General features: G+C 40.6%; 1 protein-coding gene across 2 annotated transcripts in view; it reads left to right on the top strand.

Moving 5' to 3' along the window:
• The window catches only part of ccser2a (coiled-coil serine-rich protein 2a), a 49,999-nt gene that overhangs the window by 21,145 nt on the left and 12,179 nt on the right, over nt 1-16,675 (top strand). For both annotated transcript variants that reach the window (XM_062401780.1, XM_062401781.1), the window contains exons 4-9: nt 7,348-7,441; nt 10,535-10,643; nt 10,746-10,926; nt 11,876-11,941; nt 12,077-12,199; nt 16,280-16,426. In XM_062401780.1, coding sequence (XP_062257764.1) covers nt 7,348-7,441; nt 10,535-10,643; nt 10,746-10,926; nt 11,876-11,941; nt 12,077-12,199; nt 16,280-16,426 — 720 coding nt within the window. The remainder of the gene's footprint in view (nt 1-7,347; nt 7,442-10,534; nt 10,644-10,745; nt 10,927-11,875; nt 11,942-12,076; nt 12,200-16,279; nt 16,427-16,675) is intronic.

The raw sequence follows: 16,675 nt of genomic DNA, 5'->3' as shown, positions 1-16,675 counted from the left end.
ACTCCTTTTCCCTTTTTCCCTCGTATAATTCTGTTAACAGTTATTATTCCCCTTTTGTCTCCTGTGTCAAACAAACTACTGGCAGCTAGACGATCCTTTAGTTTTTCACTGGGCTTCCATTTGCACCTCTTATCCCTGATTTATTTATTTTGCCTCTAATTTTAGGCTTTTGTGGAGCCGGGCTGAGACAGGTCAATTCATTAGTGTTTGAATGAGTGGGGCGCTTAAGCCCTTTGTCTTCAGAGTGCTCAGCCATTTATGGAACAGAGTGCCAGTGAACCGGCTCTACTGCTGCATTAATGAGGCTTGTAGCTTACCTGCTTTTGTTTGTCTTGATTTTTAAATTGACAGCAGCAGCCCTTCAAGGAAAACAATGGTTTTGTGAGTATTTGTGCTTGCACTGCTTTCTTTAAAGACCAACACACACACACACACTAACACACACAAACTAACATGTTAATTTACACTTACAAACACTAATATTTTTCTTGTAACAACAGTCTTCTGAGTCATCCCCGAAATTACAGCCTATGCTCGAGAGTTTTCAAATCACAGTCATGACCTGTTATATTATTATTGCTCGTTACCAGGCGGCCTTTTATAACCACTTTGTCTCTCAACTGGCTCCCTCATATTGAACATTTTAAACTGGCTGCTCTTGAGATCGTATAAGGCAATAACATACCAGGAGAGTGGCAAAATGAAAGCCATACAACCTACCCTGACAGGAGTGGTTTGCTCCTGAACGAGTGTGTAGATTTGACCATAGACTGTATGTTAAGATATGAGAAGTTTCCCACAAGCGAAGCCAAAGCTGCTATAGACCGCTACATTGGAAGCTCCCACCTCCTCCATGTGCACGTTTTTCTGGTATAAGTTTGTTTTTTAATGAGCTATTTAATGCTATAAAATATCATGATTGACAGCTGAGACTGACTCACGATTGGTTGAGCATTGCCATGGCTCCATCCCCTGATTGTGCTGACTCTGGCTGCAAATTTGCAAGATGGCCATGTTTGATATTTTGGCTTCATTTTTGGAAAGACGCTTGGTCCATCTCTAAATACATCAGACAATGGACTTTACTGGCACAACCATGATTGGACTTAATAGTCACGTTCCACACAGTGCATCAGTTAGAACAGAATTATGTAAGAATATAATAACTTGAGTTCTAAGGGTTGTCTCAGATTATAGTTTCCTCTTGAAATTAGTCCTATGAATGTGGGTAAAAGAGAAAAAAGAAGCAAGGTTTATCTACTTGTCATATCTAATTTTGAACTATGTCAAAAAACCTTTCAATGCAAGTTTCTAATGCACAAAATGAGCTCTTTTATAAATGCTGTATAGCTCTATAACTCCTAGTTATTGTTTTGCTTCAGATGTGTCGAGGTGCACCGCAGATCCAACAGAGGAGATAATGTGACACTGTGTAAATAGTGAAAGCACTAAAATTACATTTGTAAGCAAAGCATTAAATTATATTTCTAGTAAGTCAGTTTACAGAAGATACTATTAAGTACTGCAGTTATGTGTATTGCTCATCTAGTCAGCAATGATATTTGAAGCACTTTCAGATGTCTCATTTGTGAACCTTCATGTCTAGTTCAACTTTCTCTAGTCTCATTTACATTTCATGTCCTTTATTATCCCGGTATAATTCACAGGTGTATAGGGATCATTATGTCCTTCCATCTTCTGATGACTCTTTTTCTTTTTTACTCCTTCCTCTTTTATCTTACATAAAGGAACAAAGACATAAATGAGTGGTAAATACGAATAAAAACATATAGCACAAACACCCCTCTACCTCACTGTCTAAAAATATAATCATGCTTTTATTAATATTTGGTGTCAATTGAAGTCTATCACTGTAGAAGGTACAAACATACAAAAAACATATTCTTTCAAATAATACCCCTCTTAGCTAGTTGACACAAGTGGTATATTAACAGTGTATTTACTAAATTAAACTTTGGAAACAACCCTTTCTCAAACAATGATGTTCTTAGTAAACAGCTCCATGTTTAAACACACAGACCTGAATTATTTTACAGTTTGTTTACTGTTGAGTGCCACAAGACACCTTTATTGGCACAGTCAGTTTCTATTACCAAGGTCAGTTTCTATGACTAAGGCAATCCTGTCAGTGTGCAGTATGTGTATATATATATATTTAGCACAATACTGCACAGATGTACAAATTGTGGTTATTTTGATAACAACACAAACATCTCGAGCACTGAATGGAATGAGAAAGATAAACCCGGGAGAGACGTCCTGCTGATTTGAGGCTGCTCTCTTTGCTCTCTCCTGCAGCTGCCATCGCTCCTTAAACAATTAATTAAACTATCGCTCAGCCAGCCTCCTCCACAACGCCTGTTTCTGTCCCTGCATCTCAGAAACACATTATATGGCGTGTAGAGAAATACTATTTCCATTGGTAGATTTCAGTGTCAAATTTGGAGGAGAAAGCAATCGATGGTTTGGATTTGAGCGAAACAATATTATAATTTAGAATAAGTATGGCAATTATGACCCCTTTTTCCACCATGAATTCCGCAGCTGGGACTGGGAAGAGATGGGGATTATTCGACACAGGGTTATAATTAGAGAATATTTCCCCCGCTCAACAATCCCCAATTAGTTTCATAGTGAGAGCCTTCCAGCAGTTCAGGGGGCATAATCCACTCCATTCCCTGGAAGGCTTTCACTGAGAAACGTCTGCTGGAGTTGAATTTCATCATCCATAACCGAACATTGAGAAGGAACGGAAAAGTAGAATTGAAAGGGAGTTAATCAGTTATTCTTTCTTTAGTTAGAAAATAGCATTAAATGTTTTTTAACACATTATGTGCAGTGTGTTGTGATGTGTTTGCCCACAACGAGAAGTCTAGACTCAACCACAGCTCTAATTATATAAAATATAGTATGAAATAGAACCTGCTTATAAATGCTTAAAGGAGTGCTTTCAATGAAGTGTTACCGCCATGTAAGCTGTTTCACAGAAGGGCAGTTAAACATTTGAATCTGTTCTCTTCAATTTACGAGATCTTGCTAGTATTTAAAAAACTGTTTTATTTTGACAGTTTGCAAAATCTCAGCCCTGCCTTAAGCAACCTTAAGGCAGGGCTGGAAGATGAAGAATGAAAAGAAGAGAATGAATGATAAATCTACGTGTATATAAAAGTAGTTTTTATTTAGACCTTATTATATTTGTTAACTGTGGATGTACATCACATGTCACGAATATTATACTCAGTAAAACAAGCACTGGAAAAAAAAAATATTTTTATTGCCACGTATATTTGCATATATTGGAAATTGCCATGGTGAGGTTGGTGAACTCTACAGAGCTGCAAACAAGGACACAACCTCCATCAAAATCACTGGGAAATCCCAAGATACCCAGTATAAAGAACCAATCTGTTTAGTAATGTCACACAGAAATGTCATAATCTATGATATATATATATACACACATACCCACACATTGACGTGGTAGCAACGCTATTTCAACATAAAGGACTCGCTTCAGTTATTATGTCGTATTTGAGTAATTCTTAGAGCATTATTTTGGAAAGTCTTTGACCTTCAGAAAGCTAATGATCTTTGTAGAATGCATGTTCCGTGTGGATTGATTTGCCCTCCTCTGATAGAGCAGCTCCACTGAGGTTTTATCAGAAACCAGCACAGAGGTGTAGGGGTTGAGAGGAGCGGCTTATACTTCCTGTGAAACGGGGAAGAGAACAACGCGGATGTCGGAGAGGAACGAGTACAGTCGGTCTAAAAACATCTCCCGGGCGCTTATTGATTTTTCACACTCTTATCTAAAGTTGAAGTTTGTGGATGTTTGAAGTTGTTAGATTGGACCGATAAAATGAGGCACCTGCTCTGCCTGTTTTTAGCCTGATTGAGTGCCGCGGTGCTACTTTGCATTCACACCACGGAAAAAACCCTAAAGTCTATCAGAGATCCCTAAAAAAGATTATGTGGGAGAAAGCAGAATGGGTAGAATTAAGGTATCTGTAATGAGCTTTTATTTAGCTGTGCGGTTGTGATGTGCAGACGACCCTGCAGGTCATTCCAGGGTAAACTGTCAAAGTGAGAGAAGTTCTGCCTCAGACCTCTCCTGACGGTTTTGAAGTTTTAATCAGTGTTTGATCTGGCCGTGTTTATCGGTTGATGTCGGTGGGAACAGGGTGTACCATGAAACATACGCATTCCGAACGGTGCTCATCCCGCAGGGCGTGGATTGATGGAGCGCCTCTGGGGTTCTGCATCAAAAATATGTATGTCCTCATCTGTCAGATTCATATACTTCTACAAGTAAAATCGTTATTGCCTCAGTGAGGACAAGTACAACAGCTACAACTTAATTGGCTGCTTTTCAGATGCATGTCGATAATAGTTCATAACAGCTGCTGATCCTGAAGTCTAATCTGAGGGTCATCTACTCGACTCCTCGTGATAAATATACTTGTTCAGTTGACTCTTATACTCAACTTATTAATAATAATAGCATTATTAGTTTAGTCTCTGTCCCTCAGTGGGATCACAGATCATTGTAGCAGGTCCTGGTTCAACACTTTGCTCAGCAACACAAAAGTTATGTTCTGCTTCCTGCAATTTCTGCTGCTGTAAACGAAAAACGACAATATTCTGGTCATTTACTTATTTATTTACTTGAAGTTGATGTATACAATTAGTAAAGTATTGTGTTAATAAAAGTAACACATATAATATTTCTACAGAACATTGTTGTTATGTAATTTCAGTAATTAACATTTCTTCTCCTGAGTGTGATTTTCTTCTTTTGCTCGCTCGCTCGCACACACACACACACACACACACACACACACTCACACACACTTCTTCGTTGAGAGATGATTCAGATTTTGCAGCGCTCTAAGCTGTTGTGTCCTGCAAGTGTGAAATGCAATTTCCTCTGAAGCCACATGCTGTAACAAAGACTGTCAATGACACTGTAGGAGACAGAGAGCAAGTTGTGAATTTTTGCTGAAAAAGACAACAAAAAAACAATCTAACACTTGAATGGATCAGTGCTAATTGCATAGTATTGATACACTGTTGGGGTAGAATATATGACTGTACCGAAATAGGGCGGCTGTAGTTCAGGTGATGGAGCGGGGCGGCTGTTTATAGGATTTTCGGTTCAATCCCTTGAATTCACCCTATTTTGAAGTGCACCACATTTATTTAATACGTTAAATTTAGGTTCTGCACAGCTTCAGAGAGCTGTAATGAGATAATTACTATACAGCCTGACAATATGGTGTTTGAGGCCTGTGGCCAATACCCACAGTAGGGAGTTAAACATATTTTGGCAATGATTCCCTCGACAAAGAAATTTAAAGGAGGGTTCATATCTTATAATTGAATAGTAACTATGAATACAAAATGAACACTAATATTACCAAATATATAGAACTTGACTTATTAACTTAACTGTTAAAAGGTAAACATAAATGCTTCTCTCCTCTGCACTGTTTACTGTGTAAAATAAACGTTTTCTGACCTTTGCATATAGGGAAACATAAATGATATTACAGATATCTTTCTGAAAGGCTTCTCTGATTTGTATCGGCCATCCAATAATTTTAATAATTACAGGCATATATTCTAACAAGAGGTCTGCTGTGTCAGTGCTGTCTTACTGACAGAAATGATGGCACTTTATTTTAACACAGGCAGCGTAACTGCTTCTGACTTGGGGATTGATCCACGGATTCATCTAGATTCTCCTTTAAGACGTTGTCACCTACACACCTCAATGTGGGATTTTGTACAGAGCTGCGAATTAGGTCACTGATGGTGGCTGTAACTCGGTAGCTATCAGACATGTGAAAAAGTTCTTCAGTTGAAATGTGTGGAAGCGTGGAACGATGCACTTACACCCCTGCTTTTGATGCCAGTAATATTTCAAACACTCCAGCAGAGAAAGCCTGCGTGTAGAACAGGCTGTTCCTGAATAAGAGAGAATCACTTCCTGCGGAGAAAAGCATCTAATCTTTGTTTCAACCCCGAACATTCAAACTGTTATATTCAGAGAGTGGGAGGTTACAGACAAGAGACGGGAGAGCACCAGGGTAGATGGTAGAGAACATAGAGACGGGAATCTGAGGCGAGAAGTGAGAGACACTGAAACAGACGAGTGGGGTTCATTTGTTCCGTGGACTCTTCAAGCTACAGAGATTCCACCCACGTCTCAGTTGATAGTAATCGTAAAATTCTGCAGAAGTGTGTTTTTGTTTATTCTATTTCCTTCATTATTCCTTCTTCATTAAGTCTGAAACACTGAGCGCCAGTCAGCTATCACGCAACACATGAGCTTTTCAGTAATGAGTAATTTTCTGCTAGTGTCTTGTAGTCAAAGCCTTGTCAATTTGGTTTTCGTGAAGCACAAAATTGCCTTGGAATTTTTTTTTGCTTTGAACTATTTATTCATTCTTTTGCTTTTGGGTATGCTTTGAATTATTCCGCAGACGGCAGCGCAGCAGTCAGACTAGCTGCATATTCCGAGGCTGTTATGAGAAGGGTTTTTCGTTTCTTTTCAAAGCACCCTGTATTATCATTCACTACCGAATTATATTTTTTTCCAGAAGCCTGATTTTTATTTATCTGTGGTGCGATGTCCGGAATAAGTGTCGTCTTCCTGCTGTTGTGCTGTTGGTGTGGTAGAGACGTGTGGCACAGTGGCGTAGAAAAACTCATTAACAGTGGTTCTGAAATTGTTTTTTAATGATGAAAAATTGTAAAGAGCAGAGAGCGAAAATAACTATCACGTAGCAGAAAAATGAGCGTACAAATATCACATTTCAATTAAAATCCCTGTTCATAATGACTGGAGGACTATTACATGTCCCTCGTTTATCACGGAAGGATTCCATTCCATGACATTGTAGAGTACTTCCTGGTGTGGTGTCCTTTTCCTCTTCATATATGCGACCTAACGAAGAAATATTCTTATTATGTACTGTGTATATTTGTCACAGCTTGAAATTAAACCTTGGTTTGCTACAGTTTATAGGTTTTCATATCATATTATGCTAAGAGATGGACTGAATGATCCTGGTGCTCCCGGAGCACTTGAACATCCATTTCTGATAAATTGGACGTATTAGAATTAACAAATCATATTTCACATAGAAATTGCTATCAAGGTTTGTTTCTAGCAGGAAAACAACACATTTATATGCCACATGTCTAGATATTTCTCCATTTTCCTACTCACAAAATCCTATAATGGCTCTAATGCACTTGTAATGTGCCTCTGATGTTATCTAATGCCACGTGCATGCTACCTCTCATTTTCTGTTTTTTTAGGATATCCTGAACAACCTGGACCCTCGGGGAACTGGAGAGCTGGATGATGACGACCTCATGCTTGATGTGGACCTGCCAGAGGATAGCTTACATGGTGGGCACACAACACATACCCACAGACACACACACAGGACATGTCATGTACCTGCAGTTATCCTCCAAAGGATTTATTCCACTATAACCATGACAAATGTTTCAGTTCCATTGGTTGGAGGGATTTCCATAATTTCTTATTTAAAAAAAACACTGTGGCCATAATTGTAAATTAATGTGTTACCAAAGTTTTGAGCATTCTATTTCCAGCGGTTTTCTTCTGTTGCATATAAAGGCCTGAATAAAATGAATCATGCCTTGCCTCAGGTGGAGCCCTACCTCTGCAATATCCATTTAAATCTTTTAATGGACACCTTGTTGTCTGTTATGTCGGGATTTGCTAGAATATGATTGCTGGAGAGTTATTCAATTACGACTCAACTACTGCCACTCAACTTGGTCTGAATGACAACTCTGCAGCAGCTGACTGGGAGCCAGTACCGACTGTCTGCCTCTGTTTATAACAACCACATGGCACACACAGGCCTAACAGGAGCGGAGTCTGATTGTCATGTCGTTACCATGATTACTTTATTAGCCTTAATACCTCAATTACCATTCACACATTACACCACCACTCCCGTTCTGATATCACACAGAATCTATTGAAGTCGACCCGTTATCACTTCTAATCTAATCAAGCACCAAGTATCTCATTAAAATGGAATAAAATAGTGTCTTTTGTAGATCAGGTCACATCATTACCACATGAAAGAGGTTGATAACATTATTATGGAATCATCAGGTATGGTGTGTATCACAAACAGTAGATAGGAGGAAAAGAGGAGCTGAGAAAAAAGGACCTCACGTGTTGTGGAACATAATGAATTCTTGGAAGTGAGTTTTCACTAAAGAGGTGTATTTTCTATTTTATGAATAATAGCCTGCTTTAAGTTCTGTATAATTGGTTATATATGTGTTTTCTCTATATTAACAGTATATTACTTATTTATTATAGTGTTTATGGTTCGACAGTGAAAACTTCTGGCCTCTATTTCATTTTTTTTTATAAGGGGTTTGATAATGACATTTTAGGAATCATTTCCATTGTACAAAATATACATATCTGCTAATCTATCAGTATCACAAATGTTTAACACCATCGGTATCTGCACCACCCCTCTAAAAGTCCATATTGGTTGGGCCCTAGTCGAACACACTCATGCACATTCGGTTTACACACAGTTCCCAGTTTATTAGCTGCATATCAGTTGAAGTCCTGTTGACCTGCAACAGTCCTGCAGTAAATTCTACTTTTATAAAGGCCGTAATGTTGAGCTTTTGTTGAAAACTGTGTTGTAGAGCTGTTTGTTCAACTTTATGGTCATTCTGGAGGCTGGAGTTTATATCAGTGAGGGGAGACTTAATATTAGAAACACCTCTCAGAACTTAAGAGAATACAGTTTGTCTGCATCACAACCTTCTGCCTCCAGAATGGCCGTAAAGTTGAATCAACATATCTCTAAAGGCAATGCACTGTCCATGGAGACGCTTTATTTTAGGCCTGTATTAGTTACTTGATAAACTTTATTCCTAGGATATCACTCTTCAAGTTTGTATACAGTAGAGTGTGAGAGAGGGAAACAGAGAGCGAGAGAGGGACAGGAATGTTCCCTCCAGGGGAATGTGGACGTGTCATCTCTTCCTCCTCCTTTTTGGGTACTCAACATATTTATAGCTCCCTCTGTCATGGCTGTGGAGCTAGTGTCACCAGAGGTGGTCGGAAAGAGAGAGAGAGGCGGACGAGTCCAGTCAGACCCGGCCCACAGGGCAGGCCTTGAGACGTGGAGCTATGGAAGGGTGTTTCCTTCCTCCTAGAGAGACCTTGACTCTGCCACAAAGCAGGAAGACGTGAAGGGGAGAAGAAGAGGGGAGAAGGGGCCTTGTGTAGTATTTTCATTCAGCTGTCACCTCCCTTGTTAGGAGAGGGACCCCGGCTTTTTCTCCTCTTCTCTGCCTCAGCTGGTGACTTCCTAGCTTTGGACATAAACCAGTCTACTCAGCAGTTTTCTCACCACCGCCACAGTCTTTTCTTCCCAGCTCCAGTTCCTAGGGAGTTCCCAGAAAAACAAGGCTGTCAACAAACACAGAGCCAGACAGTGGTGGGAGCTGAGCTGCACTTTCCCCTCTCTGGCCCTTTAACTGCTCACCAGCTGACCGGACAAGGACTTATCCCTCTTCCCTCTCCGTCTGAGTTTCTCTGTCGTTATGGATTTTTCTTTCCCAGTCGGAATACATTCCCAGTGAACTACTTTTGAGAGATTTTTTTTTTTTTTTTTTAAACTGAGCTGAGTGGGAGCTGTTTTTTGTGGAATGTAACAGTTCAGGAGGAAGCTGGCTGTCTGCTCCTGTGCTATGTGCTGACACTCAGGGGTAAAGAATTTTAACCACTGCTGCTGAATTCCTTGAGTTGCACCTTTCAATCCAATAACAATTCTTTATATCTCTTTTTCTTCCTTTCAGTTCTCTCCATCCAAAGACTGTTGACATGTAGAAAGTCAAGTCACGGGTCCTTATGATTTCCTGAGGGGTCGCGCTCTGTTAGTTGTCAATTTTGTTGCTGCCGTGGCTCATTTCATAGCTATACGCTACTGAGTGTTGCCAAAGAGTGTGTCCTCTCGCCTCCTTGAAAATGAAATAGCCTGTCACCGTGTGGGTGCAAGCTTGTTTGCATTTGATGAGTGAGATAGCTCGGAGAAATAGAGAATGAGGTGGATCAGATTGTGATTTATATGCAGATATTCTCGAATAGACCGTTTTAGACATACACAGCAGTATTCATTACCACAAGGTATAAAAAAAAATTGGCTCAAAGTCGTGCATTTCGTTTGTGTGTTTGCACAGAAACAGGCAGAGAAAGAAAGAGGTAAACGATTTTCTCATCTTTGCAAAATGCTGCTCATCTTAAACCATACAAAGTGTTGCAGTTTCACTTCAACAAAGGTGCTTTACTGCTTCTAAAGTAATCACAAACACTGGATTTAAACATTTCCTGTCAGGTAGCACAATCTCTCACTTCTATTCCCCTCCGTTTGACACAAGCACTTACGTTTCTTTATTCTGGCTCCTTCTGCTCGAAACTTTTCCAACCCAGACGACGGCAGGATGTCTCACATGGAGCGCTCAGAGAGGGCCGGTCGGCAGGGGCAGCGGCGGAAGCACCACCGCTGGAGTGGACCGGATCACTTCCACAGTGACAGCAGGTTTGTTGCAAGAATAAAAACAAAAGACAATTAATCACACTAGAAATCCAGCGTCATTCTGTATTCACATTTTCTCCCTTTGTTCATTTGTGGTTTCCTCAGGGCCCACGTCTTCCAGCATTATGATGGACTCAAGTCCTCCAGGATCTCCTCAAGGCCCCCCCACTCGGAAGGCAGGCAGCCTGGCTACATGGCGATGCTGGATGAGGTCACAGTCGATCACATGACTCAAGATTGCAGCTCGCTGAAGAACCAGCTGCTCAGGCTCAAAACCATGTTACAGGTTGGACCATTATTTGGTATTTAGCTGCTGTTTGTGTCTCTGACAGCTTTGTATATGTTTTCCACAGGCTTAGTTTGAAATAATCTTGTTGATGTAATTTTCTGTTATTATAAATTATTATAATTTGATTTCAGTCAGCACTGCTGCACTGATACTTAAACAAAGAAACACCTAGACAGATGTTTATTAGATCTCGGTTTTCCTTCTAGTGGCTTTAATGGACAGTGAGTTTGGGCTACAATGTAAAGTTATATAAAAGATGAACACACAAAACCCACACAGCCCCATCTGGGCAATCACGCAAATGCACAAAAGCACAAGCACAAGAAGAGATTATCTTTAATGCCTTGACTCGATCTACCCTGGACAACTTAAGTGATGTTATGTTTTTAATTTGAATCAGTCTCCTTCAAATTTGTTCTTTTTTCTCACAGCAATTACTGTAATTGCAACACTTTCCCTGTTTACTCTCAAGAGGTAAAATATTTCTGTTAGCACATTAGCAACTCTTTAATTGCTTCTTTTTTTATTATTATGATCTGGAACTCAGAAACAGGAACTATAAAATGGCCTGTTTTAACCAAATGAGTTCCAAGTAGCTGACTAAACTTAATATTTATCAACAACAATTAAATTGTTTTCGAGAACATGACAATATAATGAATTAAAAAAACTAACTAAATATAACCCTAGAAAAAGCTGCTCGGAAGTGAGCAATACACTTTAACTATATCGAGACATAACCTGGTAAAATCATGTTGTTGTATAATTTTCGACAACTCATTTATTCTGTTACTCTTACTGTGAAAATAAATAATGCACATATATGAACTATTATTCTGAATAATCTCCGTGCACAAGAAATTGATTCGGCTCACGGTGTATTCACTGTGCACCTGTGTTTTTACCCTTTTTTGTGTGTTTGTGTGTGTGTGTTGTTTATTTCCAGCTTGAGGACACAGATTCTCCAGCAGATGCACCTGAGGAGATTGAAGACAATACCACTGCATCACAGGTAAATAACTATGCCTTTGCTTCACAGCGGTGATTGATTGGATGTGCTGTGTGTTTATATATATATATATTATTTGCCTGCGGTTTCCCACTGAGTTCTTCTGCTACAGTAGACTGTATGTGTGTGTGTTTTCAGTTGGTAGAGCTGATAACGGAAGTACAGGTGCTCAGAGAGGAGCTGAGGAGCCGAGACAAGACCATCGCTCAGCTCACGTTGCAGTGTCACCAGCTGCAGCAGCAACAACTGCGGGAACAAATGGTGAGTAGGTGTGAACAGGACTAATACGAGTCAAACAGATGAAAAAGGGGTGATTGTATACCACACCGGGGGAATTGCACAATTCTCGCAGTGTAAGCATTCATTTGGAGAAATGCATTGCACCCCAGCCTTATGTGACAGTTAATCTTTTTTAGGTTTTCGTTGCAGCACTTTATTTATTTATGTTTATCGCATTTTTGCTCTTATATTTTATTACCAATAAGCTCAAGTGTGGAGCAGAAAGCGACATCCTCCGTATTACATTGTGCACAGGTTGGACTTTAAGCTTCGCACTTATCCACATTGGCCCCTGTGGGACATACGGCTGCAGTAGGCTTCTTCCACACATCACGGTCTAATGCCTTGTTTGATGCTTGATAGACCCGTCTCCTTTAGTGCAGCCATAACTGTGCTTCTCCAGATTGTCTTGGGCCTGCCCCTCTTTCTCCAGCTTTAGGGATGCTATCACTGAACATCCTCAAGACATGACCGAGCTATCTGATCCTTCTCATCTTGATCTCCAGGGACATGTTCTGGTAGCTTGTCTTCGTTGGATGTTGTATTTGGCCGGTAGATTAAGCAGATCTTCCTTTAGTAGCTTTTCTGGAAGCCATTTCCTTTATTCGTGTCTTACTGCACCACCTTCCAGCACTCTCAGCCATAAAGGTTTACTGACTTAGCATTGTTGTCCTATGGCCCAATCTTTGTTTTTGCAGAGGGTGGAAATCGCAGAATAAACTTTGAGAAACTTTGCACAGGATGGAGCCTATCTCTTAAAATAGCTGTACCAATGGTGATGCCCGTCGTTGACAGAAAGTAAAGGATCGAGGCTCAGACACTGTGAATGTCAGTGCAACATGTAGAATATCAATACAGGCTGATCTTTAGTCGAGTATGACAGGATCTAGGTTTTCTTTAAGCATTCACAAACGGGGACATAAAAGCCGAAGTGCTCATGTTTGCTGATTGCTTTCATGTAGCTTTTCAGGCGTGACGACCCCCCCCCTTCTGGTCACTCACCTCCTTGGCACCAATTGTCCTCACAGATCTCGCAGAGATAGTTGAACGTGTCTGGGCACAACTTGTGCCTTCCATTATCTTTTGTTTACACCAATTCCAGGTTTATCAGATCTAAGGAAAGGAAGGACGGGAGAAATGAAACGTAATCAACCAGTGGTCTTTAGCACCCAGGAGAAAGAGAGTGACGCTCACGGTGTGGCAGGGGGGAGCTGTTGGGCTTCTACATGTAATCCAGTGCGTGTACTGTCACAGTCCTGATTGCCTACCAATAACTGTTCTTTTCGCTTTTAGCAGGCTCCATCTTTATTTGAGCATTCATTAGTGGATTGACCAAGCTCCCTTGTTAGCCAAACAACCGTATGCCTGGCTGACATTATTCAAATCCCTTGCCGTATTGAGAAATACCAAAATGTCAATAGGAGGCCTGTCCGCCATGTTTTCCCGCTGCACACACGCCGTCCAATTAGAATTAGCACCCACCCACGACGTTGTTCTTCAGCCCAGTGCATTAATGAGTGTGAGGCTGGAAGAGAAAGAAGACGGAGGAAGCAGAGAAAAGATAAGAGGGAAACAAGAGAGAGATTTGCTCTCCTGAAACACTATGTGGGCACCTCGAGTAAGATCATGAGTAAAGCTGAAAATTGGATTCTGCCCATGCTCTCGGTTGTCCCTGCAGTGCCGGCGTGAACAAGGATGAAGCTACAAAAACAAACACAAAAGGTCTGGATGGGTTAATGTTTTGGCAAATACCGAATTTCTGGTTATTGAGAAATTAACAGAGTCTCTTAATGATAAAAAAATCGAATGGGTCTGTTCTTGGGTCATGGCAACAGTTCATTCGTTTGTGAGTAATCCAGTCAATGGAGAGACAGATCAACAAACACTGAGTAGAGCACATAGCTCCTTTAAATCACAACAGTCCTTTTAAATTCAATCAAGCTTCCCCAAATCGCACACAGTCACACTAAGTCCCCTAAATATGCCAGATTTTCCCCTCCATCAAGTTGATTACCACTAAAATGGTTGGAAGAATGGAAGGGAAGAACCTATTAAATAACTTTCTTCTATATTTAAAGATATCGTGTGTCTTTTCGCCTGTTTCCCTCGGAATAATCCATGGATTTGATGACACTTTCGGGGAACTGATATCTGTGTGCGGCGATGGTGCAGCTTGACTACATTTAAGGAGTCTGTTGGGGCTTGGCGGAGGTATGAGCTCTGCTGAATGACATTCTAGTTTCTTTATGATCTATGAATTATTCCGGAGAAATTCAGAGAAAATGTTTGCCATATCTCGCAATGTTTATTTGGCCACGTCCCATCCTTCCACCAAGTTTCGTGGAAGTCCATGCGGTCGAACTTGCATCATCCTGCTGAAAAAACAAACAAATAAGCAAACAGACGGGTGAATACGAGGTAAAAACAGGTTCAGAGTCTGTGAGGACTCCAGTTATCTGGGTCATGTGATTATGCTATAAGGCAAAGACTTCTGGAGCTGCTGTTTGTGCCTGACAATGATTTAAATATATTTCTACTCTCGGGTTCCAGTAAACAAGAAATCCAAAGTAATCCAGAGAAACGGCCGAGAGACACAAAGAGGGAACTGACTGAATTGAACATAATGGAGTAATGAAAAAACAATAGAAGAGCTGGGAGTGGACGCATTATAGTGTGTGTGTGTGTGTGTGTGTGTGTGTGTGTGTGTGTGTGTGTGTGTGTGTGTGTGTGTGTGTGTGTGTGTGTGTGTGTGTGTGTGTGTGTGTGTGTGTGTGTGTGTGTGTGTGTGTGTGTGTGTGTGTGTGTGTGTGTGTGTGTGTGTCTGTGTGTGTGTGTGTGTCTGTGTGTCTGTGTCTGTGTCTGTGTCTGTGTCTGTGTGTGTGGTCGTGTGTGTGTGCGGGTGTGTGTCAGGAGAGAATGGGAGAGAAAAGGAAATGATGGGAGAGAAAGAGGGGAAGTGGAGCTATATCTGAGATAGAAAACTGATTTCTTCGTCCCACTTGACAGAAAGAAGTTTTGGATGCTGCGGAGGCTAAAGATTTATTCTATCCTCTTGTCTCTGCTTTTTTACCAAAACCGGAAAGAATCATCAGTTTCTGTTTGATTCTTTGTTGCAAATAATTAGTTGCTCTGATATTCTATGTGTCTTTTATATTTTATTGAGTTTGAGTTTTTACACAGACTAATAAGGTATTACATCAGGTAATGGCTTGTCAGGAAACATTTTTAGTGCTAAAGAAAAAGAGGTAATATTGAGCTTTGGAGTAAATGTCAGTTGGTTAAATCTAATGCTGGATCTAAATGACTATGTAAAATAATTTAATTCTATCTATTTACTACCCAGGCTTGAGTTTCTCTAATTTGGTCATCATGCCTGTCACTTTTAGTCAAAACTCTGTGATAAAAAAAATGTTGCTGCCTCCTTGGTTTTATTCCACATTTGAGTCATATCTTTAAAAAGTGGAGCGAATGAAAAGCAGATATTCTGCTGTGTGGATATCTTAATTACTGTTTGAATAATCACCAGATAAGGTTCTGAATTCAAAACCAGGCAATTGCAGAAGATATTGTTCCTTTTTTTTGTTCAAGTAATTATAGGTGATATCTGTTTTCATTAACTGGGACAATTACGTCAGTGGTTTCCCTGCTTTGTTTCCTTTTGTGCACTCAGACAACAGATGGCGTTAAATGCAAGATATTAAAACCAAGAAAGAATCCTCACAGATTGGAGTTGGAAAAACAAACACAATGATTTCTTTTTTTCATTCATGCTGTAAAGAAAAGAAAAGCTCCTATTGTTTTGTAAGTGCTTCTTTCAAGTGATTTATAACTCAAAAGTGAAATTGAGTTTGGTCTAATTGCACTGTGGGTGGTTTGTTATTGTCAGAGGCTTGAATGCACCACCTTTGGGTTTTGCCTTCTTACGTTTCCCTTTTCTGTGTTTGGTTGGATTTGAATGTGCTGCACGGTGACAAGCTTTTTACCATCAGCATAGTGGAAGAAGGGAAATAAGGGTCCTGAGGCAGTTTTCTTTCATTGGCTCATTCCCTCTTGCCTCTGCAGGCTGCTCAAGGACGTCAGGCCAGGTGTCAGTGCCACCACCAGAGGGCTCCTGCCTCGGTACGACAGATCGACCGGCAGACGGACAAACGGACGCAGCATCACTACGACAAGGCCACCCAGACCTACTGGAGACCCCCCAGCAACACTGTGAGTCTGAACCTGATCGTTGCATAGTGGGATTTCTGAAACCTGAAAACCAGTTAAAGCGCAAAAATGTGTGTGTTTCATGTGATGTCAGCATTTATTAAGATATCACACATAAAAACTTGCCTGGTGCAAAAGTGCACATCACCGTCAGGGGCGTCTCTAGGGTTTTTCAGGGCCACAGGCAAACAGGACCTGGCGGGGGGGCCCCTGCAGTGAATCAAAACAAACATCCTCTTCAAAATGATAAAC

Source organism: Platichthys flesus, chromosome 12, assembly GCF_949316205.1.
Source record: "Platichthys flesus chromosome 12, fPlaFle2.1, whole genome shotgun sequence".
Classification (NCBI taxonomy): domain Eukaryota; kingdom Metazoa; phylum Chordata; class Actinopteri; order Pleuronectiformes; family Pleuronectidae; genus Platichthys; species Platichthys flesus.
Note: the sequence above shows the minus strand (reverse complement) of the source record. Positions and strands in the feature narration are given on the sequence as shown.